The 23,931-nt window shown below is 41.3% G+C and overlaps 1 protein-coding gene across 22 annotated transcripts in view; it reads left to right on the forward strand.

Moving 5' to 3' along the window:
* nrxn3a (neurexin 3a) overlaps nt 1-23,931 on the forward strand; it is a 336,640-nt gene that overhangs the window by 8,292 nt on the left and 304,417 nt on the right. For all 22 annotated transcript variants that reach the window (XR_001198455.4, XR_001198457.4, XR_001198456.4 and 19 more), the window contains exons 2-5: nt 9,624-10,877; nt 14,974-14,994; nt 15,392-15,421; nt 15,960-15,971. Coding sequence is in view for 17 of the 22 variants with exons in the window: in XM_010878613.4 (XP_010876915.3) it covers nt 10,172-10,877; nt 14,974-14,994; nt 15,392-15,421; nt 15,960-15,971 (769 nt within the window). In the remaining 5 variants the exon portion in view is untranslated. The remainder of the gene's footprint in view (nt 1-9,623; nt 10,878-14,973; nt 14,995-15,391; nt 15,422-15,959; nt 15,972-23,931) is intronic.

Below are 23,931 nucleotides of genomic sequence, written 5' to 3' on the forward strand. Positions count from 1 at the left end.
AGACAAGCATTCATCTTTTAGCATGACTACTACCTGAAGCATGGGAAAAGTCTGTGAATTTTCTTGAGTGGCCCAGCCAAAGCTTGGACTTGAACATAACTAATAGAATGTGGTTGTTAGGAATACATAAGTACATCCATGTTGGCTCTCTTGGTGAAGCATGTTGATGCAACTTTGATTCTGTAACTTTTGATGTAAATAGATGTATGCTTTCTGGGGTAATGTATCTGTTCTGGGTGAATTATATTCAAAGTCACCAACACAGAGGCTTCTTACAACACAATGTTTTACAGATAATAAATAAAATGTATATAATTTATAACTATTTGGTAACGAGAATCTCCTCCTGTGTCAGACGAATGCGGTAATGCTCAACACATGCGCACACAGTCCTTTGGCCTTCTATTCTGGAGGGTGTATAAACTCACTGTTTTGTTTATGTTGTAGTTAAATTGGTGCTCTCTGTAAAACAAGTGCTTTTCCTAGTAATAGTAGAATTGATTCAGTGTCAATGTAAGATGTTTTAAGTTGCTCACCAATGATGACTTTAATTATGTTTTATTTTGTTTATACATGTAGCAAGACCAGATGTCCTACGTCACCACTCACTCCACTACAATACACACTGAATGAGACGTGGTCTCTAGAGGTCAGTAGCTCTGAGGAGTATATGTTAGGAAAGTGTATCATGTAACCTCGAGAAGGCAACGTATGACAATTAAGATTTTCACCTGTTTACACCATTAAAATAGTGTCTCCGAAGCAAAACTGTTTAAAATGTTATTAATGTAGATAGATTCAAGGTTCATTTATCAAATGCACAGAACAACAGTGTTATCCAGCACACTGAAATTGTTGTGACATGGCACCCGACAACTACGTAGAGAGAATTACAAGAAGATTATATAAGCAAAAATATAGCCAAACAAAAAATAAGGTAATAATATACATAACACTGTACACTAGCAGCAGTTTAAAAAGAGTACTGTAAACTAGCGGCAAATCTGTGTAGTAGTATTGAATATTATACAGTAGATATGGCAAGGATGGCAATAATATACATAACAATGTCATTTGGTAGAATTATTGAAATTTATAGAATATTATAGACACATATGAGTGTAATAAGCTTATGAATAGTGAAATTTCACACTACAACTATGTAGTGTGGATTAGAAGAAAAATATATAGAGTTAAAAAATAAAGCAATCATATACATAACACTGTACACTAGCAGCAATTTAAAAGAGTGCTGTAAATAAGCAGCAATATGGGTAGTAGTATTGAATAATATGGCAAAGATGGCAATAATATACATAACAATGTCAACTAGCAGCCATTTTACGAAGAGTAGAAAGGGGAGTATGAACAGTATGGTGGAGGTATTCAATGTTATAGATACATATGAATGTAATATGCTTATGAATTGCACATGCAAATTAATATTCAGATGCCCGTTAATTGTACCTGAAAGGACATCAGAGCATCTTGAATGTTGATTTGTGATCAGTATGATCATTGATCAGTGTTGCTGGTTGAGGAGACTCATGGCCTGAGGGAAAAGCTGTTTGTGAGATAAAACTATAGTAATGACATGAATGCCATTTTTGAGCCTCTTCTCTTTCCTGGTTCCTGTACTGGTCATGGTAACAATACTCTCCTCTCTCCATATATCTGTTTTCCTCTTTCCCTCTCTATCTTTCTCTCTCTAACCAGATTTTGGATTAAGGGCCTTTTAGGCTATGCATATGTTCTCTGCCTACCTCCTTGATTCATGTTTGGATAAATGCTTGGTTTATTAAGGATTATCTTGTAATAACCAATATTGCCTTGTGTAATGTTTTCATCTCCAATGTTAAGTAAAGATATTTGAATTAAAAGATCATTCTTAGTCTCCCTTGATGTGACTTTGGTTGTTTGCTTGCTCTACTTCAATAAATAGAGTAGATAAAGAGAAATAGGCTTGTGAATATGTTTTGTACAGTTAAACACATATTTGAGAAATTGTCACTCTATTATAATGACCAATGGAGAGACCTGAAGATGGCAGTTCACTGATGCTCCTGTAGAGGAGCAACTTTGAGTGTTTTGTGTTTAACAAGAGGCTTATAGCTGGACTCACATTTATTAATTATTACAACTTAAAATGTTTACCCCGCACAGCCAGAAGAGGGCTGGTCACCCCTCTGAGCCTGGTTCCTCTCTAGGTTTCTTCCTAACTTTCTTCTTAGGGAGTTTTTCCTAACCGCTGATATTCAACACAGTTGTTGTTTGCTCCTTGGGGTTTCAGGTTGGGTGTTTTGTAAAAACACTTTGTGACAGCTGCTGATGTAAAAAGGGCTTAATAAATACATTTGATTAAAGCTCTCTGTTCCAACAGTTGTGTTTCACTGGGCTTACTTTGGTTGACCTGGGTTGATTTTTTTTGTCCCTGTTCATTGAAGCTTAAAGTTGAAAGTTTTTTGTTTTCTAGGCCTGCTGTATATAATGGACAATGGATATTGATTGGCCTGGGAAGGGGGTTGACCCTTCCTCTCAGTAAGTATCTATTTAACCATGGGTATAACCTCTGGTCAGTAAGTAACCTGTAGCATTTCAATGTGTCGGTTGCCTTTTCATCTGTACATATATTAATAAAGGTTTCGTTTTTTGGTTACAGACTTCTATATACACTACCGTTCAGAAGTCTGGGGTCACTAAGAAATGTCCTTGTTTCCCATAAACATACATGAAATGAATTTGAATAGGAAATATAGCTAAATTAATAGGAAATATGGTCATTGACAATGATAGAAATAATAAAAAAATTTATTGAAATAATAGTTGTGTTTTTCAAACTTTGCTTTTGTCAAAGAATCCTCCATTTGCAGCAATTACAGCCTTGCAGATCTGTGGCATTCTAGTTGCAAATTTGTTCAGATAATCTGGAGAGATTTCATCCCATGCTTCCTGAAGCACCTCCTCCTGGCTTGATGGGCATTTTGTCCGTACCATATAGTCAAGATGCTCCCATAACAGCTTAATAGGGTTGAGATCCAGCCACTCAATAATCGACAGAATACCAGCTGAATGCTTCTTCCCTAAATAGTTGTTGCATAGTTTGGAACTGTGGGTCATTGTCCTGTTGTAGGAGGAGTGATTGCCTCCAATCAAGTGCCATCCAGATGGTATGGCATGGCGTTGCAAAATGGAGTGATAGCCTTCTTTCTTCAGGATCCCTTTTACCCTGTACGAATCTCTCACATTACCACAAACAAATCACCCCCAGACCATCACAATGCCTCCACCATGCTTGACAGATGGCGTCAAGCACTCCTCAAGCATATTTTTATTTGGTCTGCATCTCATGAATGTTCTTCTTTCTGATCTGAACATCACAAACTTAGATTTGTCTGTCCATAGCACTTTTCCAATCTTCCTCTGTCTGGTGTCTGTGTTCTTTTGCCCATTGTAATTGCTTTGTTTTATTGGCCAGGCTGAGATATACCTTTTTTTTTGCAACTCTGCCTGGAAGGCCAGCATCCCAAAGTCACCTCTTCATGGTTTACTTTGAGACTGGTGTTCTGCGGTTACTATTTCATGAAACTGTTAGTTGAGGACCTGTGATGTCTGTTTCTCAAACTAGAAACTGTAATATATTTGTCCACTTACTCAGTTGTGCACCGAGGCCTCCCACTCCTCTTTCTATTCTGGTTAGAGACAGTTTGCGCTGTTCAATGAAGGAAATAGTACACAGCATTGTACAAGATATTCAGTATCTTGGCAATTTCTTGCATGGAATAGCCTTCATTTCACAGAACAAAAATAGAGCTGGTAGAGGCATACCCAAGAACACTGTAAAGCTGTGATCACTACCCCCCCCCGACCCCCCCCCCATTACCTGCCTCTTATTCACAATCCTACTATGGCCATGGTGCTTGCCTACAGAGCAGCAAGAGGAGCTTCCCTGGCCTACCTTCAGGCAATGCTGAAACCCTACATCCCTAACCCAGTTTTTTGTTCTGCCACTTCTGCCCTTTCGGGAAGACAGCTCCCAAACCTCCCAGTCGGTAGTCTTCTTTGTCCTTGCACCCGAATGGTGGAACCAGTTTCTCCTTCAGGCTAGGATGGCAGAGTCTCCGCCCATTTTCAAAAAAAACATCCGAAACCCAGCCTTTTCAAAGAATATCCCCAAAATACCTATATAGCTACCTTCAACTTGCTATGCGTATTATGTTTGTTTGAGGTATGGTCTGCTTTCCAGCTCTGACTTTTGCTGATAATTAATGAACTGAGTAGAATGTACTTGTCTGGTTGTTTCACCTTGCATCATAAAATCGATGAAACAAGTGTAAGTTACCCTGGAAAAGAGAATCTGCTAAAATACTAAAATGTACAAAATTGCCAAATTACTCTCCGACACCACTCCCCCCATTTTCCTAGTGTGTTCTGGGTCAGTGGTTCCGCATTGACTGCTGAGCCTTTGTCCTGTGGTACCGAGCCCGGGGGCTGAGGCTGTTGGCATGGACACAGAGAATATTAGATGCCTATAAGGTTACTCTCTGTAAATGCCAGTGGAACCTAACCCTGGTTGATGTGGTTATTGTTACTGGATGATGTGGTTCCTGTCAACATGGGACAGAATGATAGCTGCGTTTAACTGACCTGGATTGGGATACAAACCCTTTCTGTGTTGACGCCAAGCTATCTATTCATGTGTTGTTGCTGAGTGTTTGCTCCTGTAGATATTTAATCAGAGAAAGATAGTGAATTGACATTTAAAGCTCAGACACCCGCTATTGGCAATATTTATATAGTCCTACTTATGGTCTGATCATTAGCTAGATATTTTATCAGTTGTTCATTCTTGGACAATAAGCAACGCTTCTCACACAGGCGCAGACCCACACAGATTTTGACACACATACACGCACTCTCATTGTGGAGCAGGCTGCTGATGGCCAGACATTGGCTTGTCATTGCATCACACCAGTGTCAGGGAGCAGTGTATCCCAGCGATGACATGCATCAAGCTGAGGTGTCAACAGGGATTTGAAAGTGTGTCTGAGAGTTGCACTGACATGATCTATCTGGGTTAGGAAGGAGTTGAGATAGTGTCCAATTGGATGATTCCATCTCCCTCTTTTCCCTCTCTCTTTTTATATTTTATTCAATTTCTACCCTGATTTTTACCAGGTAAGTTAACTGAGAACAGTGGCAGAGACTGACAGATATTTCATCTTGCTAGTACAGGTATTTGATCAAGCAGCTTTTCGGTTGTTTTTTAGACGCTGTAAGCAATAGGCTGCCTGTACCAGGCTGCCTTCTCTTTTTCTTTCCCCTTCCTTTTCTTCATCACTTACTAGTCTAAATCTGTGCATTTGGGAATAGACAAAGCTTTGATGATATATGTTGAATTGTGTCTGTGAGGGAAATGTCTGTTAACTCAGTACAACCCATGAAAAAAAAGAGCTGGTTTACTAAAGCAACCTAGCATACACCATTACTTTTTAATTAATTAAAGCCAATAGGCCTATATTAAGCAATGCTTATAACAATAGACTAGAAGTGTTTTTCTAAAAAGAAATACATAGCATCAAACACTTTTAAAATAAACTTTAAAAACACACCCGAAGCAGGAGAAACCAAACAAAAGGCAGAAAATCTTCCATTAGGAGTCAGATGATTAAAGATCGGAACAAATGGATTTAGTGAGTCAGGCCGACGTACAGCATTTTGAATGATATTCTTATTCTAGGCATTCAGTTGCATAGCATTGAAAAAAATTTTTGGAGGAGCGAACATGACTACCATGGAATTTTATGTAAAATTATCATATCATTATAATATACTTCAATCTAGACATTAAGCTGGGTGTTGAAATTCAAGGGTGGCATAGAATTCTATTGTTGGTTATGTCCACTTTATTTATACAAATCCAGTTACTGAATATGGACAGTGTAATGTCTTGCTAATAAATAATGTACATGTTTTACACTTAGATGTTTATGTGTTCAAGCTTTGGTACAAGTATTTCAAATGTCTAGCTAGCTAACTCAAAAGTTGGATTAACATTAAGTCAGAAGCAAGCTATAGCTAGCTAGTTAGGCTAACAATATTTGCAGGCAAGCTTGCAATTAAACAGACTAACACAATTTAAATCACAACTGTCTATCACAATGACCACACATCACATTTTGTTGATGTTATAAAGATGTCCAGAGATGTCTAATTAAAAATTACTGTAGATTAACTTTAACCTTCTCCACAGATGAAAGTAACAATTTAATTATCCATAGCAAGCTACATCAACATTGTTCAATGCCCCTTCGCTAGCTAGCTATCAGGACAAGCATTTCATGGCAATGATGGTAGCTAGCTACAAGCTACTCCGTCTGCAAATTTGCCAGCTAGCTAACGTTACCAATAATAGTGACAATTGCATTACATTAGTTAGTAGACAATATCTGACATATCTTAACTACAATAAATGGTTACTGCTAATGCAAGGTAATAATATATTGTATTGTATATTTAGTAAACATGAGCAGCAGTACTTTCTTTCATTACTGCTAGGCTAGTTTAGTACAATCCTGGTTGCTCCATTGCATAGAGTATCATGAACCGACGCCTTGTGTTTTCACTGGAAGGAAGGGGGAGCAGCAAGGGGACAGGAGCCGGCTGACTCAAGCATTTTACAGGGAAGGGGGGATTCAAAGGTATTGGAACGGGTTACCATAGAGATTAACAACTAAAGAAGAACAATATAATACCATTTAATAAAATGTTATAAATGTATAATATAGCAGACACTCCTGACAACTAGGGTGGCAAGATTTGTTTTTTAGGATGGCAGCTGCAACCCCGGTGGTTTCACCAGTGGAGAAAAGACAAATCATTGGTAGAAAATCATTCTGTCATTATTTTAATGTTGCTACATTGAATTGAATTGCAGTATAGAAGACTGGGAAGTTCAGTCTAATACACTGGGTAGGCAGAAAACTGACGCTGCATCTTCCACCGTTGACATATCTCTACAGTAGCCAGAAGTCGCTTTATTTCCAATTCATGTTGGAAATGGAGTTAATGTTGATTAAGTTTATTGAAAAGGCAATACACTCCCACCCAAAATATCAATACTAGCAGGAAGACTTTTAATTTTGTGTCAAGGTAAAAATAATGTTGCCTTTTGTCGACTTGAGCTAATAGCAAATACAAAACTGTTCTGATTTTGAAAGTGTCGATTTTTAATAGAATAAATCACAAAACGATAATGGAGTAAACTGGTAATTGCCCATTTAATAACCAAACCACATAAAGGGGAGTCCTTAAGGATTTGGAGTGTGACACTCGTTTCCTTGTTTTACCTCTGTATTCCAGCACATAGGATTTTAAATAAAGCAATGACTGAGAGGTTAAATAACAGCTTATTAGTTTTAGTTTGATGTTATGTACCACCATAAATTGTGTACCTTGTATGAATTACAGCCCTTTTCATACACAGTTCCACTCATTTTAAGGGACCAAAAGTAATTGAAAAAATGTGCTTCGATAAGCTGTCATATTTAGTGCTTGGTTGCAAATCCTTCATAATTGATTACATAGTCTGCAACTCATAAACATCCCCAGATGCTGGGTATCTTCTCTCGTGAAGCTCTGCCAGGTCTTTACTGCAGCCATCTTCAGTTTGTTTTGGGGCATTTTTGCCTAGGATTCAGGGCCATTGCTTTAGCAGTATTTTTAGGGTAATTGGCCTGTGGCAAGGTGAGGCACCGTCCAAAGAGTTTTGAGTCATAAAGTAGTCTCTGAGCAGATACTATGTTTGTGTAGTAGTGGCTGACACTTCCATGCCTACGTCCTGAAAAGTGATCCTGATCTTTTGTCTTTTGTTAATTTTTCATCATTATATGTGATTCTTTAATCATCCACGATAGAGGTCTTCTTTGGTCAAGCAGAAAATTTGGCATTGCTAAACTAGCCAGTGTTTTGTTTTTTATTCTTAATGTAATATCTGAGATTGGCACGCCTAATGTTTTGGCTATGTCTCTGATTTATTTGCATCTTGATGACGAGCTTGACTTGCATCAGCAAAACCTAGAATCAAGACTAGGCATTGATGGCTCTCTTGTCCAGGCTGTAATGATGCAATCCTAATAAAAGACAGCTGTTAAGCCAATTGTCCAAATCATTTTTGTGTCCTGGCGTGGAGTGCAAATTGTGTTGTTATTCCTAAATGCTTAATTTCATATGGATGAAGGTACCCTGAAATTAAAACTCATAGACCATCAGTGTCATTTTGTTATTTAAGCACTACAGTACAAAGCTTAGTCAACAGAACTGGTGTCACTGTCAAAATATATATGGACTGTGCTGTTGTTTCTTATTCAAAACTTAATACAAACTGGATATGGTCAAAACTTGATACATAACCGCACATTTTAATATATATGCCAACACGCCCATTTCTCAAAGCCATTCTCAAAGTATCTTCACTGTTTGCACTCATTGCCTTGCAGAACAGCTATATCATTTTGAGCTGGAATTCAAATCAATCAGGGTCCCACAGCGGTCAGTGCAATTTGTAGCAGCATCATCCGGAATGGGTAGGATGTTGTTGCGCTTTACCTATTTCTTGGGGTGGTTGGGCGCCTGCAAGCTCAATTGTGGTGGTTGGCCTGGAGAATGCACTCTCCTCCAAGAGCATAGACATAGAATAAGAAGCAGAATGGCTTGGTGTGATGGGCATCAGAGGACACTCATTCAATAGTTCTGAACCCTTCGTGATGAGGCAAGACCACAAGTGCAAACTGAACATCAGACTTTTAAGAGGGGAGAAAAACAGGGTAAAAATGGCATGGCAAGGTTAGATAACCCAGCTCATGTGAATAAGACACGTCACTGGCAGTCCTTTGAAGTAAAAATCTGTCACTTGCAGGAAGGTGTTTATTGCAATCTGCTACTTGGAACAGGTTTTTTGTTTTGATTTTGAGTTTGTGAGTTGTTAATGACATGTAGGAAGAATAAGAGGGAATTGTCTGATGCTTGATCACTTGGTCTCTAGTCTCAATACTCATACTTAGGGGTCTGCCTTGTCTCTCTCCATGCAAATGTTGTTCTCCATTCATTTAGTCTCTTTCCTCAGTTGTCTTTGGGCCTTTGTATTGTGCAGTCAGCAGAAAAGCCTGTTCATTCCCTTGGCCATCAGATAAGGTCCGTCTCTGCTGGCCTGATTGATAGTCAGGGTCTGCCAGCAGAATAATGGTGCTAATTTAGCTAGCAGATGACCGATAGGGCTGAACAACCTTTACTGAGGTGAAAAAAATTGCACTTAATTACGTTTGGTGAATAGCAATTGTATCTCCAACATCAGATATATTGAATTTTGCACCCAGATCCTTTTATTTTTATTATGCTTGTAGTGACGTATCGGTCTGTTAAGGAATAAAGCATGTTTTCACATGTTCTTAGCAAGGTGGGGTAGTAAGGATGAAATTAATGAAGATCTTTCCTTTCTGAAGTTGTAGCTGGTGAAGGAAGGCCTGTCTGAAAATATCAGTCTGTGTTTGAAAACCTTTTAGAGAAAGTCTGAAAATCAATGATGTGTGTGTGTATGTGTAATGCTTTTTCCTCATTGTTTCTGACAGTGATGGAGCTTAGGAGATCCAGCGGATCCCCTGTGAACAAAATGTCTCAGCAGGCAACATGAAGAAGGATGTCCCGGTCTCCCTGACAACCAGAAGAGCCAGTCCAGTCGGAACCACACGCCATGATTCCTCATAGCAACGTCTTTGGACTGTAAAGGATAATAAAGGCCAACTTTGACCCATTTTTCCCCCTTTCCCTTCTTCCTCCCTCTTTTTATCGAGGAGGAAAGGCAGCTGCTTCTACCTGTTGTTCAGACTCAGCGATTGGATAGTTACTCAAGAAGATCCTGGCCCATGACTGTTACTTAGCCTACTTCTATGACTGTTATCATAAATGCCAGCCTACTCCCTGTGAAAAAATCGACCGCTGATTTTGTAATACATCTCTCAAAAGTGTCAAACATACCTGATTATACTTTTGGAAAGAACTGCAGTCTAGAAGCTGTCACGAACTCTACGACATTTGAACTGGATCCAATTCGATGCGATCGAAGCCATCCGGAATATAATCTCCTTCCTCCTTCTCCCATTCCTTCACTTTATTGACCATGGATGTGCTGGGCTGGTCCGCGAGGCTGCAGCTGTTGCTCTCCACCCTCCTGGGTGCGTGTTTGGGCCTGGAGTTTACCGGTGCCTCCGGCCAGTGGGCCCGATACCTCCGCTGGGACGCCAGCGTACGCAGTGACCTCAGCTTTCAGTTCAAGACAGACGTGTCCACGGCACTGCTTCTGTACTTCGACGATGGCGGTTACTGCGACTTCCTGCAGCTGATGGTGGTGGAGGGCAAGCTGCAGCTACGCTTCAGCATCGACTGCGCAGAAACCGCCGTAGTGTCGGACAAGTTGATTAATGACAGCAGCTGGCATTTTGCCACGCTGAGTCGCAATGGCCTTCGGACGGTGCTAGGGCTGGACGGCCAGACCAAGGGGGACGAGGTGCGGCCCACCGGCGGTAGCCGGCAGCACATGAAGATTGTTAGCGACCTCTTCCTGGGCGGTGTACCGCGGGACATCCGCGTGTCGGCTCTCACTCTGCCCACGGTCCGCGACGCCCTGCCATTCAGAGGGACGATTTCCGATCTGAAGTACGGGAACACGGAACCTGTTCTCCTAAGCAGCCTGAGGGTTCGTCTGGAGTCGGATGGACGCTGTACGGAGAACCTGTGCGAGAATGGCGGGAGCTGCACAGTGGTGGATGGGGAACCCATGTGTGACTGCTCCAAAACCGAATACAAAGGCCGTTTCTGCAACGAAGGTAAGATGATGCTAACTTATTTCCTGTCATCTTTTTGCATGAACCAACTTATTACCCACAGAGAATTCCCCTGTTGTATTAACCTTTTTGACTTTCTTTCATCAGTCCAAGTGAATGGATCTTTTTCATCATGTTCTTGATTCTTCACTGACAAACGCAGTGCACTCTCTTATACTCTTTGTGTTTCATTATGCCTGTGTGGTACCAAAAGCCGAATGCTAATCTAAGCTTGGTTAGTGGTGCGTTTCGCCATCACGGTGCAGGTTAATGGTGCTGCCCTGCAGGCTCTGATAAGGATGCCTGTATAGAGAACCGGGCCTCCTGAGCCCTTTTCTTCACCCAATCACGCAATGGCAGGTGTCAGAATCACATCCTTTTGTGTAGCAGAGCATTGGAAGTGCTTTGATTCAATCACAAAAAATCCATCTCTGTCCTCTCTCCACAGCTGGTGTTGATTTTGTTTTGTTTTGGGGGGGTGGATCTTTTGGTAAGGCTACATTTTTACTTTTTTATTCCTACATTTTTCTGGAATGAGCATAAGAACATTTGTTTTCTATTTATAAAGGGAGTGCAACTTTTTATTTGAGGGACATTGGAAATCTTGATAGCAGTGGGTACATACTGCATATGCTATGCACAATTATTTATGAAGCACAGACAACTTCAAAAAAATTCTCTACTGGAATCAATATACATTTAGATTTAATTTACACTAGTGAATTTAATGAGTTGTGTTTTAGCAATTGTCTATATCAAAAATATATCCTGTGAGAAATAAATAGTTATAAAATTATATTCCTTTTTCTCAAATATTCTCAAAATGTGTCCTTTTTCTCTCTTAACACAACATAAAGGCAATTTACATCTGTTTTGGCATCAAGCCCAAGTATAAACCAACAGACAAAAGGGCAGTGGATCTGGAACGTAAAGATTACATTGTTTTCATGTCACGCTATGCTGTTAAAAGGGAGGGGTCCAATTTTACTCTGTCTTGTCTTGATGAGAGTTAAGCTGCTTTTGTTTAAATTCCTGAATTTAAGCCATTCAATCAAATGGGTGTGTGTTTGTGTGTGTTTATGGAGCCCTTGCAACTGATTTTCACTTCACATACATATTCACCAAAAGATGCAAGAAAATAAAATGGCTGACCTGTATGGAATCAAGAACGCTAAAACACCCATGAACATTTCTGAGCTTTGCATCTATCAGAAAGCCCCATAGTTATCAATACAGACGCTAAGCTCCCACTCCCAGACCTCCATACATAAGCTTCCTGCTCCACAAAGCGAGGCTGGCCTGGGATGTAGTGGCCTGCCGAGTTGTGTGAGGGTCCGTCTCCCCCTGATTTACAACCCTCCAGCGGGCCTTCTTTCCGGCTGATTTATGGCTGCTTCCCCTGTCTGTGCTGTCTGCTTGGCTGGCTAGCTGCACACCGTTGATAGGGGGCTTCAGCAGGCCCTGGACCTGTGTGTCGGTGTGTGTGTGTGGACCAGTCCTGTTATGGGCCAGGAGAGTGAACTCAGGCCATCATGCAAAAATAAATAACGCTGTTTACTCGAGTCAAGCCGTATTTATGTGGACGATGTGCCAAGGCGCTGTCTCTTTAAATATCGCCTACCGTCCATGGATCATAAATACGGATTCTACGCTTACACAAGCTCAAATACACACTTCACACAATCCCCTCCAACCGCTGACCTGTAGAACCTATTTCTCACTTAAACCACAGCTGGGTGTAGACCTGCACAGACAAGCAGGAACAACAGTCATTACAAACAGTAAATGTAATAAGCTGGTACTCAATGCGTTACAGCAGAGAGGGTAACATGTGCACAGACAGGCTGTAGTCTGCTTGTTGCACAGTCTGGTGTGACCGTCGTAGGCACGGCAACGGACACCTGACACTTCCCCCAGGCGGGGCAGATGGCTCGAGTGGCCTGGACAACCATTGCCACAACCACAGCGTATGTTCCTCTCCGGTCTGGCTGTACAGTCGTTTAGATAGCCGATATGTGGTTTACCGAAGTGCCAGGACTAAGCTAAAACAGTAATCCGAGATTATCACCCTGGTAGTAATAGTAATAATAATAATGAGTTTGGCAACACCCACCATACTCAATCTGTTATCTCTTTTGGATGAAATTGTGTATGTGTGTTTAAAGGCTGTCTACTACCTTAGCTTGTTCTTAATTGAAACTAAAACCAAACAATTACTTTATAAGGGCCTATGATTTGGAGGTTTTGGAAACAATAAATACTGCGTGTACATGTTGTATAATAATAATGCCTAGTTCTTGGCCTACAGAGTACAGTATAGCACAACCTTTACCTTTGATATGTTCTACTGTATGCCACTCAGCCCAGTCTACTTTAGGTATTGACTCCTACCAGGATAATTATGTAGAATTATGTTTATTTAATATGAAGCCTGAGAGAAATTCCTTTCCCACAAGCCATTTGTTTAAGGGGAGAGACTCGCTGAATTTTAACTGCAGCATGATTGTTCCACAATGAATACAAAGAAAAAGAGATAACATTTAAAATACGAGCCTACACAGAATGTGTTTATTAGTTTGTGTGTGTGTGTGTGTGTGTGTGTGTGTGTGTGCGTGTGTGGGTGTGTGTGTGTGTGAGAGCAAAAAAAGGCAGTACAATGTCAATAATATGTCAGTGTGAAAGTAGGTCTAATAAAAAGAAAAGAAAATGGAAGAAAAGCCAAATGAAGAGTGACACACACACACACACACACACACACACACACACACACAGAGCACATTATCACCCCAACCACACACTCCTTCTCACTAATCTTGTTAATTCCTCAATTCCCCAGTGTCCTCTCTTGGGACTTTGCCATGTGAATGCCACTGTCAGGAGGTCACAGTGTAGGCTTCAGCACTCTATTGAAGAGGAAATTTAAAAGAGATTACATTGAACACACACACACACTCCGTTTGAACAGCTTATACTGTGTTCAGGCAGACAGAATTTGCTCACTAACTAAATGAATACCTAATACATATCTAATCGCTGTCCGGTAAAACCGTTTGAATTTAATCTTTACATCTCTAATACAAATCTAATAACTGGCTAGTGAAATCATTTAAATGAATCACTAATAGATCTCTGATTGCTGCCCACTGAAAACATTTAATGGAGACCGACTCCATTAGACTCCTGTTAATTTCCTTCGTTTAATCACTTCTTGTGGTCAGGCTAATCGCAAGACTTACACTGGTGCAGGTTGGTGGAAAAGAATCAGGATCCATTTCATAAGAATTTTTTACCTTTTAATACTTTCAGTGTTTCAATTATGAAGCAATGGAGAAAGTTATGGTAAAAATGTGATCGATCCTTTTTTCTGTCCTCCCTTAAAATGAATTGGGGTGTGCCTCTGCTCATTCTCCTACTCGGATGATTGATCTTGGCTTGTCTCTGCCCTGGCCTGGCACCAAAAGCCCCATGATGTAATCAAAAGTCTGGATATGGTGCCAGGATGCCAACCCGTGCCCAACCCGATGTGCTTTAAAACTTAGTCCAAGGGTTTGAAAACACGGTATCAATCTTAACACGTTTAAATACACAGAAGATAAAGCTAAATAAACCTTATGTCATAACACCTATTTGGATAAAAGATTTCTGCATTTTCAGACTTCCTCACCAGAAAACTACCTGCTTACAGAGAACTCGGGTTTCCTCCTGCTTTGATTTATGTCCCAGTTGTGTTTTTGTGTGTACCTGTTGTGCTGTGACTGGAGCCGAAAGAAGATGATACAATTACCTCAGTATTACTTATGTCAAAATCTTTTTGGGGATCAAATCCATCGTTCAGCGGTTGGTGACCTGATGGTTGATCTGATGACTTTATGTTTTAGTGATCTAATGAGATGATGGCTGTAGTGTTCTATCGTACAAGAATATATTCAGTGTAATATATTAATGTCACATACTCTCACTTCTATACATGCACAGGGAGTTGTCTGTGTATGGTGTAATTGTGTGTTGGTTTTGCATGATAGACTCCATGCAAACAATATGAGAGTGTTTCTAATGCTTTCCCTTTCTCTTTTTTTTTTGCTTCTTTCTGTAAATGTAGAGGTCAACCACAACATTCCAGGTAAGTTTTCAGAGGAAAACCTATCTCATTTTAGAAATCTTATTTCAGAAAACTCCCAATGTGTTGAGGTCATTGAGCTCTTATAAAACATTCCACTTTTTAAGGATGTGAATTGGAGATGTTTGGGCAGTGATTCTGTTATAATCAGAGGGCTCCCATTACAAAGATCTTTTCTTACTTCATCAGCTACGTCTTTAGTTGGACCACTGTGGTCCTGCTGCAGAAGCCTTCCCCTTTACTGTGGAAAGCTTTTTTGTCTTTCAGTGTGTCTGATGCCATGCTTTCTCTGACAGGAAAATATGGGACATCACAATACTGTTCCTACAGATTATTGGAATATGGGTTTTGAAGTGCTCTTTCTCTCTCCTTTCCTCTCTCGTTTATTCGTTCCCTCAAGGATTTTCACACATGATGATGGCGGAGCAAGGTATGCCTCTACTCATTTCTCACCATCATCCGTTTCCGTGCTGTTGTGTGCTGTGTGTGCAGGCTTGTTGTGTTGTTTTGACGATTGTCTCTCAAGAAGCCAAGTGCATCTTCTCTCTCTGTAATGCAATGTTAATAACCCTGTTTCAGTATAACATCGAAAAACGTCAACGGATGAATACTATTTTCCAAATCAAAATACCTCAACTGACTCAGATGTGTGTTTCTTGCATGACCTGACTTAACCGATGCTAATGCCTTGATGTGTGCGTGTGTGTGTTTGTGATGTGTGTAGACTGAGTTGTCGGGATAGTTTGGCCTGGCTATACCTATGTGTTAACGTCCTCCTAATGTGTATTGATAATACACATGAACAGTATCAATGTACATGTATTGATTTGCTCTACTCATTGAGCACTTCTCCATGTCAGACTATTCACTGTTGCCTTTTCTCTTCTCTTCCTCCTCTTCGCCTTCCTCCTATGTGGATACTCGACCTTCTCATTCCTACAACCTCTCTCCTCCTCGCCTCTCCCTAGCTAAAAGCAAAGGTACAGACCAGTCTCTCTCTTATCCTCGCTTTAAGAAACCCTGGGCACGATGGAGTGAGTGTCACATCAAACCCTGTACATGCTTCAATGTGTATCACTGTGTTGATTTTTTTTTAAATGTATTCTCTCGTCTAATGTGTTTGGTGTGTCTGTCTGTCTCTCTCTATGTGTGCGTAAAAACACCAAGCTGAACATTATTGGAAACACTTCCCTGCTGGGACCTCTGTCTCCATGTTTTCATTTTGTGTTTACCTTTCCGTGTTTAGCGTCTCCTGTGTAATGGCAGATCTCCAAGTGTGCCTGGATTAGGAAGGTTAATGAAATGAACCTTAATTGGTTCTCGAGACAAAGTGCCCATGGTGTCTATTTCAGGGAGTGGAAATGTGGAAGCTTGTGCTAGAAAGTTGCAGAATGCAGGATTTCCACCCTATGCGTGTACTAGATTACGGACGGAATGGGATTGGCAAGACAGGCTCTGTCAGTTTGTCAGCTAGAGGTTGGGTGAGATTTGCAGTGATGTTCAGGAATTATGTTTTTCCCCCCTGCCCTTCATTGTCTGAGCTGGATTGTATGGATTATGTGATAATCTGCTTTTGGTCAGCCTGCGTTCATATCTGAAGTACAAAGTGGTGTTGAGCGGACATTTTCATTGGCTCCGTAATGAAATGTCCTTGTGTGAATGATGCGATTACAAGATATGGCGTGATGCTGCAATATCATTTAATGCGCTTCTCTTTGGAGGTGACAGCCAGGGGAGAGAGAGAGATAAAGAGAGTGAGGAGAGACTGAGTGACAGAGTGAGGAGAGAGTGAGGAGAGATTGAGGGACAGAGTGAGGAGAGAGTGAGTGACAGAGTGAGGGACAGAGTGAGGAGAGAGTGAGGAGAGATTGAGGAGAGATTGAGGGACAGAGTGAGGAGAGAGTGAGTGACAGAGTGAGGGACAGAGTGAGGAGAGAGTGAGTGACAGAGTGAAGAGAGAGTGAGTGACAGAGTGAGGAGAGAGTGAGTGACAGAGTGAGGAGAGAGTGAGTGACAGTGAGGAGAGAGTGAGGAGAGAGTGAGTGACAGAGTGAGGAGAGAGTGAGGAGAGAGTGAGTGACAGAGTGAGGAGAGGGTGAGTAGAGAGTAATTAGAGTGTGACAGAGAGAGTGACAGAGAGTCTACATACATAGCTTAATATAACACTGATAATGCCTTTTCAGTAATGTTTACTCAGTATTTTTCTGTTTTAATTCAGTTTTTTATTTTCACTGTTATTTATTCTATGTTTATGCTTATTTTCCCCCACTTGTTTTGGCAATGTAAACATACTTTTGCAATGCCAATATAGCCCTTTAAATTAAAATTGAATTGGGTGACAGTGATTGACAGAGAGTGAGAGACAGTGTTGTCCAGGAAGACATGCTTTAAAATACCTGAAAACGGCTGAAAACAGAGTTCTGCCCGTCGCAGGAGGTGGAGTTTGTAGATAACTGGCTCTCTTTTTGGACTCTCCCAAAAATAGGGCCAGGCCTGATCTGCTGAAGAGCTACAGACTCCATCTTAGCTGGAGTGGTGCTCTTCTTTTATCTAGGAACATTTACAGGAGTCTCACTCCTATAGCCTCACCATGAGAGTGTGCAGGTCAGGCAGCAGGCTGTTAGCCAGCCTGCTAGAATAGTGGAGTCTGTTGATAGCATAGCCAGAGTAGTTAGTACAGTTTTACCTATTGCCACTGTGACTCGTTCCAGGCTAAGAAAAGTTAAACAAGGTAATGTTAACAATAGCAACCTTATTAAGATAAAGCCTTCCTCCACCTCGATCACAAATACAAATTACTGTAACACCTTGCATCTCAAAATGGGACTCCTAAATGTTAGATCCCTTGCTCCAAAGGCAGTTGCAGTAAATTAATTAATCTCTGATCATAAACTAGATGTTATTGGCTTGTGTGAAACATGGCTAAAGCCTGATGAATTCACTGCCCTAAATGAGGCCTCTCCTTCTGGCTATACTAGTGATCCGAAAAGGAGGGGGGTTGCTAATATTTATGACAGTAAATATAAATGTACTCTCAATCACTAGTTTTAATTCTTTTGAAGTTTTACTCATTAAAGTTATCGTTTTACATAGCTACTATTTACAGGCCCCCTGGACCATACACAATGTACCTCAATGAGTTTCCTGAATTCTTGTCTAACCTTGTAGTCATGGCAGATAGTATTACAATTTTTGGCGATTTCAATATTCATATGGAGAAGTCCAATGACCCTCTTCAAAAAGCCTTTGAAGCCATAATTGACTCAATGGGTAATGTCTCAGGTCCAACACACTGCCACAATCATACCTTCGATTTAGTCCTGTCACGAGAAATAGATATTGTAGATATAATAATTTCCCCGCAAAATCCTGGAAGATCACTGTCTTATTACATTTACCGTTAAAACAAGAAATCCACTTCCTCCGCAAACATTGAGTTTCAAAAGCTGTACTATAAATTTTCGGACTACAAATACATTCCTTGATATTCTTACAAGCTCGCTCATCAACGACAGAGTAAATAAATCTGCGAACGATCAAATCGAGGATCTAAACTCAACACTGTGAAATAGATACGGTTGCACCACTAAAAACTAAAGAAATACGCAACAAGAAACGTGCTCCCTGGTACACAGACAATACTAGAGCACTCAAGCAAACATCCAGAAAATTGGAGCGAAAGTGGCGCTCCAGTAATTTGGAAGTGTTCAGACTTGCCTGGATAGACAGTACACTACAATACCGAAAAGCACACACATCTGTTCGATCAGCTTATTGGACAAAAACAATCAAAATTTCTCTTCGATACAGTTGCAAAGTTAACAGAAAAGCAAGGCTCAACAAGTGAAGTGGGTCTTCACTTTAGCTGTAATGAATACATTTGAATACATACTTTGATGAAAAGATCATCACCATTATAAAACAAATAACTGACTCCTCCGTAAATAGTTATAGTCCTCAAAATTGTCCTGAGAATGTCCTGAACCTCCCTGACCAAGTGTCAATGGGGACACTTTAATTTATTTATCTCGTATCGCTCGACACATTCACTAAATTTGTAATGAGTTTTAAACCCACAAATTGTCAGCTAGACCCGATTCCAACAAAATGACTTAAAGAGCTATTTCCTGTGCTAGGTCAGCCAATGTTGAACACAATAAATGGCTCCCTTTCCTCCGGATGTGTACCAAACTCACTAAAAATAGCCTCAAAAAAATTAAGCCTCTTCTAAAAAAATCTTATCAGGATCCTGACATATTAAACAATTATAGGCCAATATCGAACCTCCCGTTCCTCTCAAAATTCTTAGAAAATTGTGTTTCCCAACAACTGAATGCCTTCCTGAAGACAAATAACATTTAAGAAATGCTCCAGTCCGGTTTTAGATCCCATCATAGTACTGAGACTGCACTCGTGAAGGTAACAAATGACCTTCTTATGGCCTCAGACAAAGGTTTCGCATCTCTCCTATTGCTTCTTGATCTTAGTCTTGCCATATTGGGCTTCGTGGATAATTTCTAGCCTTGTTTAAATCTTATTTATTCTGAAAGATATCAGTTTGTATGTGTGGATGGCATATCCTCTGACAAATCAAAGGTATGTTTTGGTTTTCCTCAAGGCTCGGTTCTGGGCCCATTATTGTTTTCACTATATATGCTGCTTCTGGGTGATGTAATCCAGAATCACAATGCCAATTTTCACTGTTATGCTGATGACACACAGTTATATATTTCAATGAAGTATGGAGAAGTCCCAAAATCAGCTACTTTGGAAGCACGTGTTTCAGATATTAGGAAGTCGATGACAGAGAAAAACAGAAAAGCTAGTTTTAGGACCTAAGAAACAATGAGCCTTGTTAGCAGATTACACTGCATGGTCGCATCCCAAAAAACTGTAAGAAAATATGTCTCAAGAGTTGCTTATTTTCATGTTCGAAACATTGCAAAAATCTGAAACTTTCTATCAAAAACTGATGCAGAAAAACAAATCCATGCTTTGTTACTTCTAGATTAGATTACTGCAATGCTCTTCTTTCTGGTTACCCTGATAAATCAATAAATAAACTTCAATTAGTGCTGCTCATGGCTTCTAGAATCCTAACTAGAATTAATTTTTTAAACACATTACTCCAGTGCTAGCCTCTTTACACTGGCTGCCTGTTAGGGTTAGGGCTGATTTTAAGGTTTTATTGTTAACCTATAAATCAATACATGGACTTGCTCCTACTTACTTCGCTGAAATGATCCAGCCGTACATACCTACACGTAACCTTAGATCGCAAGATGCAGGCCTTTTATTTGTTCCTAGAATTTCTAAACAAACAGCCAGAGGCAGGGCCTTCTCTCATAGAGCTCCACTACTGAGGAATGATTTGCCAACTAAGGTTAGAAATGAAAACTCAGCGCAAACTGTCTTGCCAGGTGGGCTCTCATCGCCACTGGGATGCCCTCCCTCCAATGCCATTCTGGGGCGGAGTCACTGGCTTGTTGTTGTCTCTCGCTTGTGCAGTTGGACTGTACTCTGCTGGCAATACTCGGCCCTCATACAGGGTGGTTGCGGTTGGGTGGATAGGGCCAGTGTCACCTGACCCCCCTGTCTCAGCCCCAAGGCCTTACGATGCTATATTATTGTGCTGGGGGAGTAGGGTCAGTTCTCCTTCTCCACTATAAATCCTTGTAGATCTAAGGAATGCAATTTCAAAATGTTCCCTGTCTCCTGCCGTTTTAAACTTAGGAGGACATGAGGTCTTGGCCCACACCTGAGGAGTACCTGGCTTGAAAGACTCGTTGGTGTTCCTGTCCAAAGTCCTCCTGGTTCTGTTGCAGATCAAGACGATACCTGACAATTTCAGCTGCCACTGTGCTGACACCTCCCCCATGTTGTCCCTGTCCTTGTCCATCTGGTCATGCTTCTGACCTGGACAAGTTTAAATAGACTCTGGACTCAGCCCACATGCATTTATTAATTATTACAATTTGTACTCTTAATATGTTCACCCGGCACAGCCAGAAGAGGACTGGTCACCCCTCTAAGCCTGGGTCCTAGGTTTCTTCCAAAATTTCGGCCTTCTTAGGGAGTTTTTCCTAGCCACTGAAATTCAACACTACTGATGTTTGCTCCTTGGGGTTTAAGGCCGGGTGTTTTGTAAAACCACTTTGTGAAAGCTGCTGATGTAATAAGGGCTTTATAAATACATTTTATTGATTGATATATTTATGGTCTATTTTTAGTTTTTCATTGGAGTACTGCGTTGACAGACAGGAAGACACTGCACACACAGACACACACACACACACACACACAAACACACACACACAGAGAGAAGCAGGTTTAGCCATGGATGGGGACTACCTGGGATAGAAGGGGATCGGGACCCAACCTGGTACTTTGATCCATTGCTTACCTGAAAAAATATATATACAATCTATGAACTGCTTTACGGAAGGTTTGTATCTTGTTATGCTAGTCATGAATAACAAGCAACATTGTAGTCACAACCATTTTACCCCTTTGTGGACATCCGGTTCTTTTACATTTGGGGTTGATGCTGATGTGCTGGCACGACATAACCCAAACAGTGGGACGTTTGGAAAACTGCTATGAAGGTGTGTGTGGCCTGTGAAATGCCTGTGGTAGTTTTCCACTGTACCTTCTCATCACCTGGATGGCTTAACAGGCTGATCCAGAAAAATGTACAGTGTCAGGTGCCTCCTCTGTGACCCACTTCACCGGAACCCCCTCAGAGCACGCTGGACATAAAGAAGGCAAACAAATATTGTGGGGAATGCCCGGCGTTCACAATATCCGTTAAATGGAAAAGTTATAGTCATTAGTATGGGGAAACCAGACTTTAACGTTGGTTTCATAAAATTAAAAAAAAGATTACTTTTCCAACGGACTGAAGTCCTGGTCTGGTCTATGGAGTGTGCTTCACTGGTGTTCCTGGAATTCATGCAATGCTGTGCCTCTGTGGTTGAAAACGCTGTGGTTACTGATTAGATCAACTAAGTGTCCATCTGGTGTGTGTGGCTCTAGTTGGTCCAGCGGTCAAGGCCGCTACATCCAGTGCATATTTATTCTGCAGGGTGGATTCTAGTCCGCTCCACTGCTCTTTCAACAAACAACTCCCCTCTTTTCATACTGTATTGGGTCAGAACCGAACCCTATGGCCCAGAAAACTCTGGGCACCCTGTGTACAATTGGCCGCCTATGTTGTTGAGTCATTTTCTTCTCTCCCCATGTCTAAACCGAAGTGAAACCCAGAAGTCTTTGCTGTACCGTTATATCAGTATCCAATATCCAGTATTCTCTCATCCCCTCTCTCTGCATCCCTCCTTTCCTCTTTCCACTGTCTGTTTTACGTCCTGCTTCCAGTGTTTATTCTCTCTGTGAGACGGCAGACATTATTACCCATCAGCCCCCCTGTCGGCTCCTGTTAAGCAGACAGGAACTTAATTCTGGATGTATTTACATCCAGTGGCTGCAGAGAAAGAAAGACATAAATGGGAGGGGGGGGGGGGGTGGTAGAGAGCGGGAGAGAAGAAAGAGAGGGAGAGAAGGAAAAGAGGGAGAGTGAGGGAGAGATTGAAGTGAGGGAGGAGAGATAGAAGGAGATGTTGAAGAGAGGGAGAGAGACAGAGGGAGCTAGACAAAGGGAGAGAAAGCAGTGAGGGAGAGCTTGAAGTGAGAGAGAGATGGAAGAGAGAAAGAGAGAGAGAGAGAGAGGAGAGACAGAGGGAGATATTGAAGAGAGGTAGAGAGGGAGAGGGTGAGGAAGGTTTATGGAAGAGCCCTCCTGTAATACAGTATACATAGGATTAGTTATACATCAGCTGGAATATATTCTGATCTATCACATTGCTCTTTGTATAATTCACTTTCTCACTGTTTTTCTCTGTCTCATTCTATTTCAATGTATCTTTTCCATCTAGCGCTCACTCTCTCTTCCTGTTGGCCTAGTTGCCTACTCCCTCCGTTCCCTCACTTCTCCGTCTGCCTCGCCGGTCTTCTAATCATACCTGGCTGTGATGTGATTCACTGCGTTATAATTCTCTATAAGCTTTTGCCAGGATGGAACTCGCCGTGGGCTAGCCTGTCTGACAGGGCTCAGGGTGACGTTTACGCTCCGCTGGTTTCATGCAGAGCTTACACTTCCGCCCTCCTCTCAGAGTCATGCTTTAGCTGTAAACGTTTCATCAAACGCTGTTGTTGTGGTGTTCAGCTGGTTTCTTCTGTTGGTTTCCTCTAGACCTCTCCATCCCTCTCTGATGCCGTATGAAGTGTAGTGAGCGGCTTTTGTCCTCGAAACGATTCTCAAGTACTGTACTTTTCGTTAGAGAGATGCCTATACTACCCCCCCCCAAACCCCCCCCCCCCCCCCACTGGAACTGAACCCCGAACCCCAGCGTTGCAAGTGCCGCGCTCTACCAAAAATAGCTACACAAGGAAAAAAAGGCATTCATTCTTCGGCGGTCATTTTGTTGCCCACATCAGTGTGTGTTTCAGAAATAGTACTAAGTAAAAGCATTTGATATTTCAGCTCATTGGTTTCCAATGATTGGGGTTGGGACCTGTGTCTCCGCTTTGCCTTATACACCCATTACCTGTTTGTTTTGTTAAGTATGGTGTCTTATTCCCCACTGATTAACAATGTATACGTTCAGGCATTTCATTGCCCATCACTGTTACGAATATGACATGAAGCAAATGTTTCTAGGTTGTGTAAGTGGTGGAAGATCAATGATATGGGTGAGTTTTCTTGAGTAATGGGGGAAAGAGAAGCGGCTGGTACCGGGTTGTGGTGGACAGTTGTCTTTTTCATGGTTGACTGGCTGATGCTGTAATGCAACCATGAGAGAGATAGAAAGAGAGAGAGAGATATTGCATGCACCAGCTGGTGAACGAAAAGGGAGAGAGGGAGCGAGAGAGAGAGATTGCAGA

This window comes from Esox lucius, chromosome 15 (assembly GCF_011004845.1).
Source record: "Esox lucius isolate fEsoLuc1 chromosome 15, fEsoLuc1.pri, whole genome shotgun sequence".
NCBI lineage: Eukaryota > Metazoa > Chordata > Actinopteri > Esociformes > Esocidae > Esox > Esox lucius.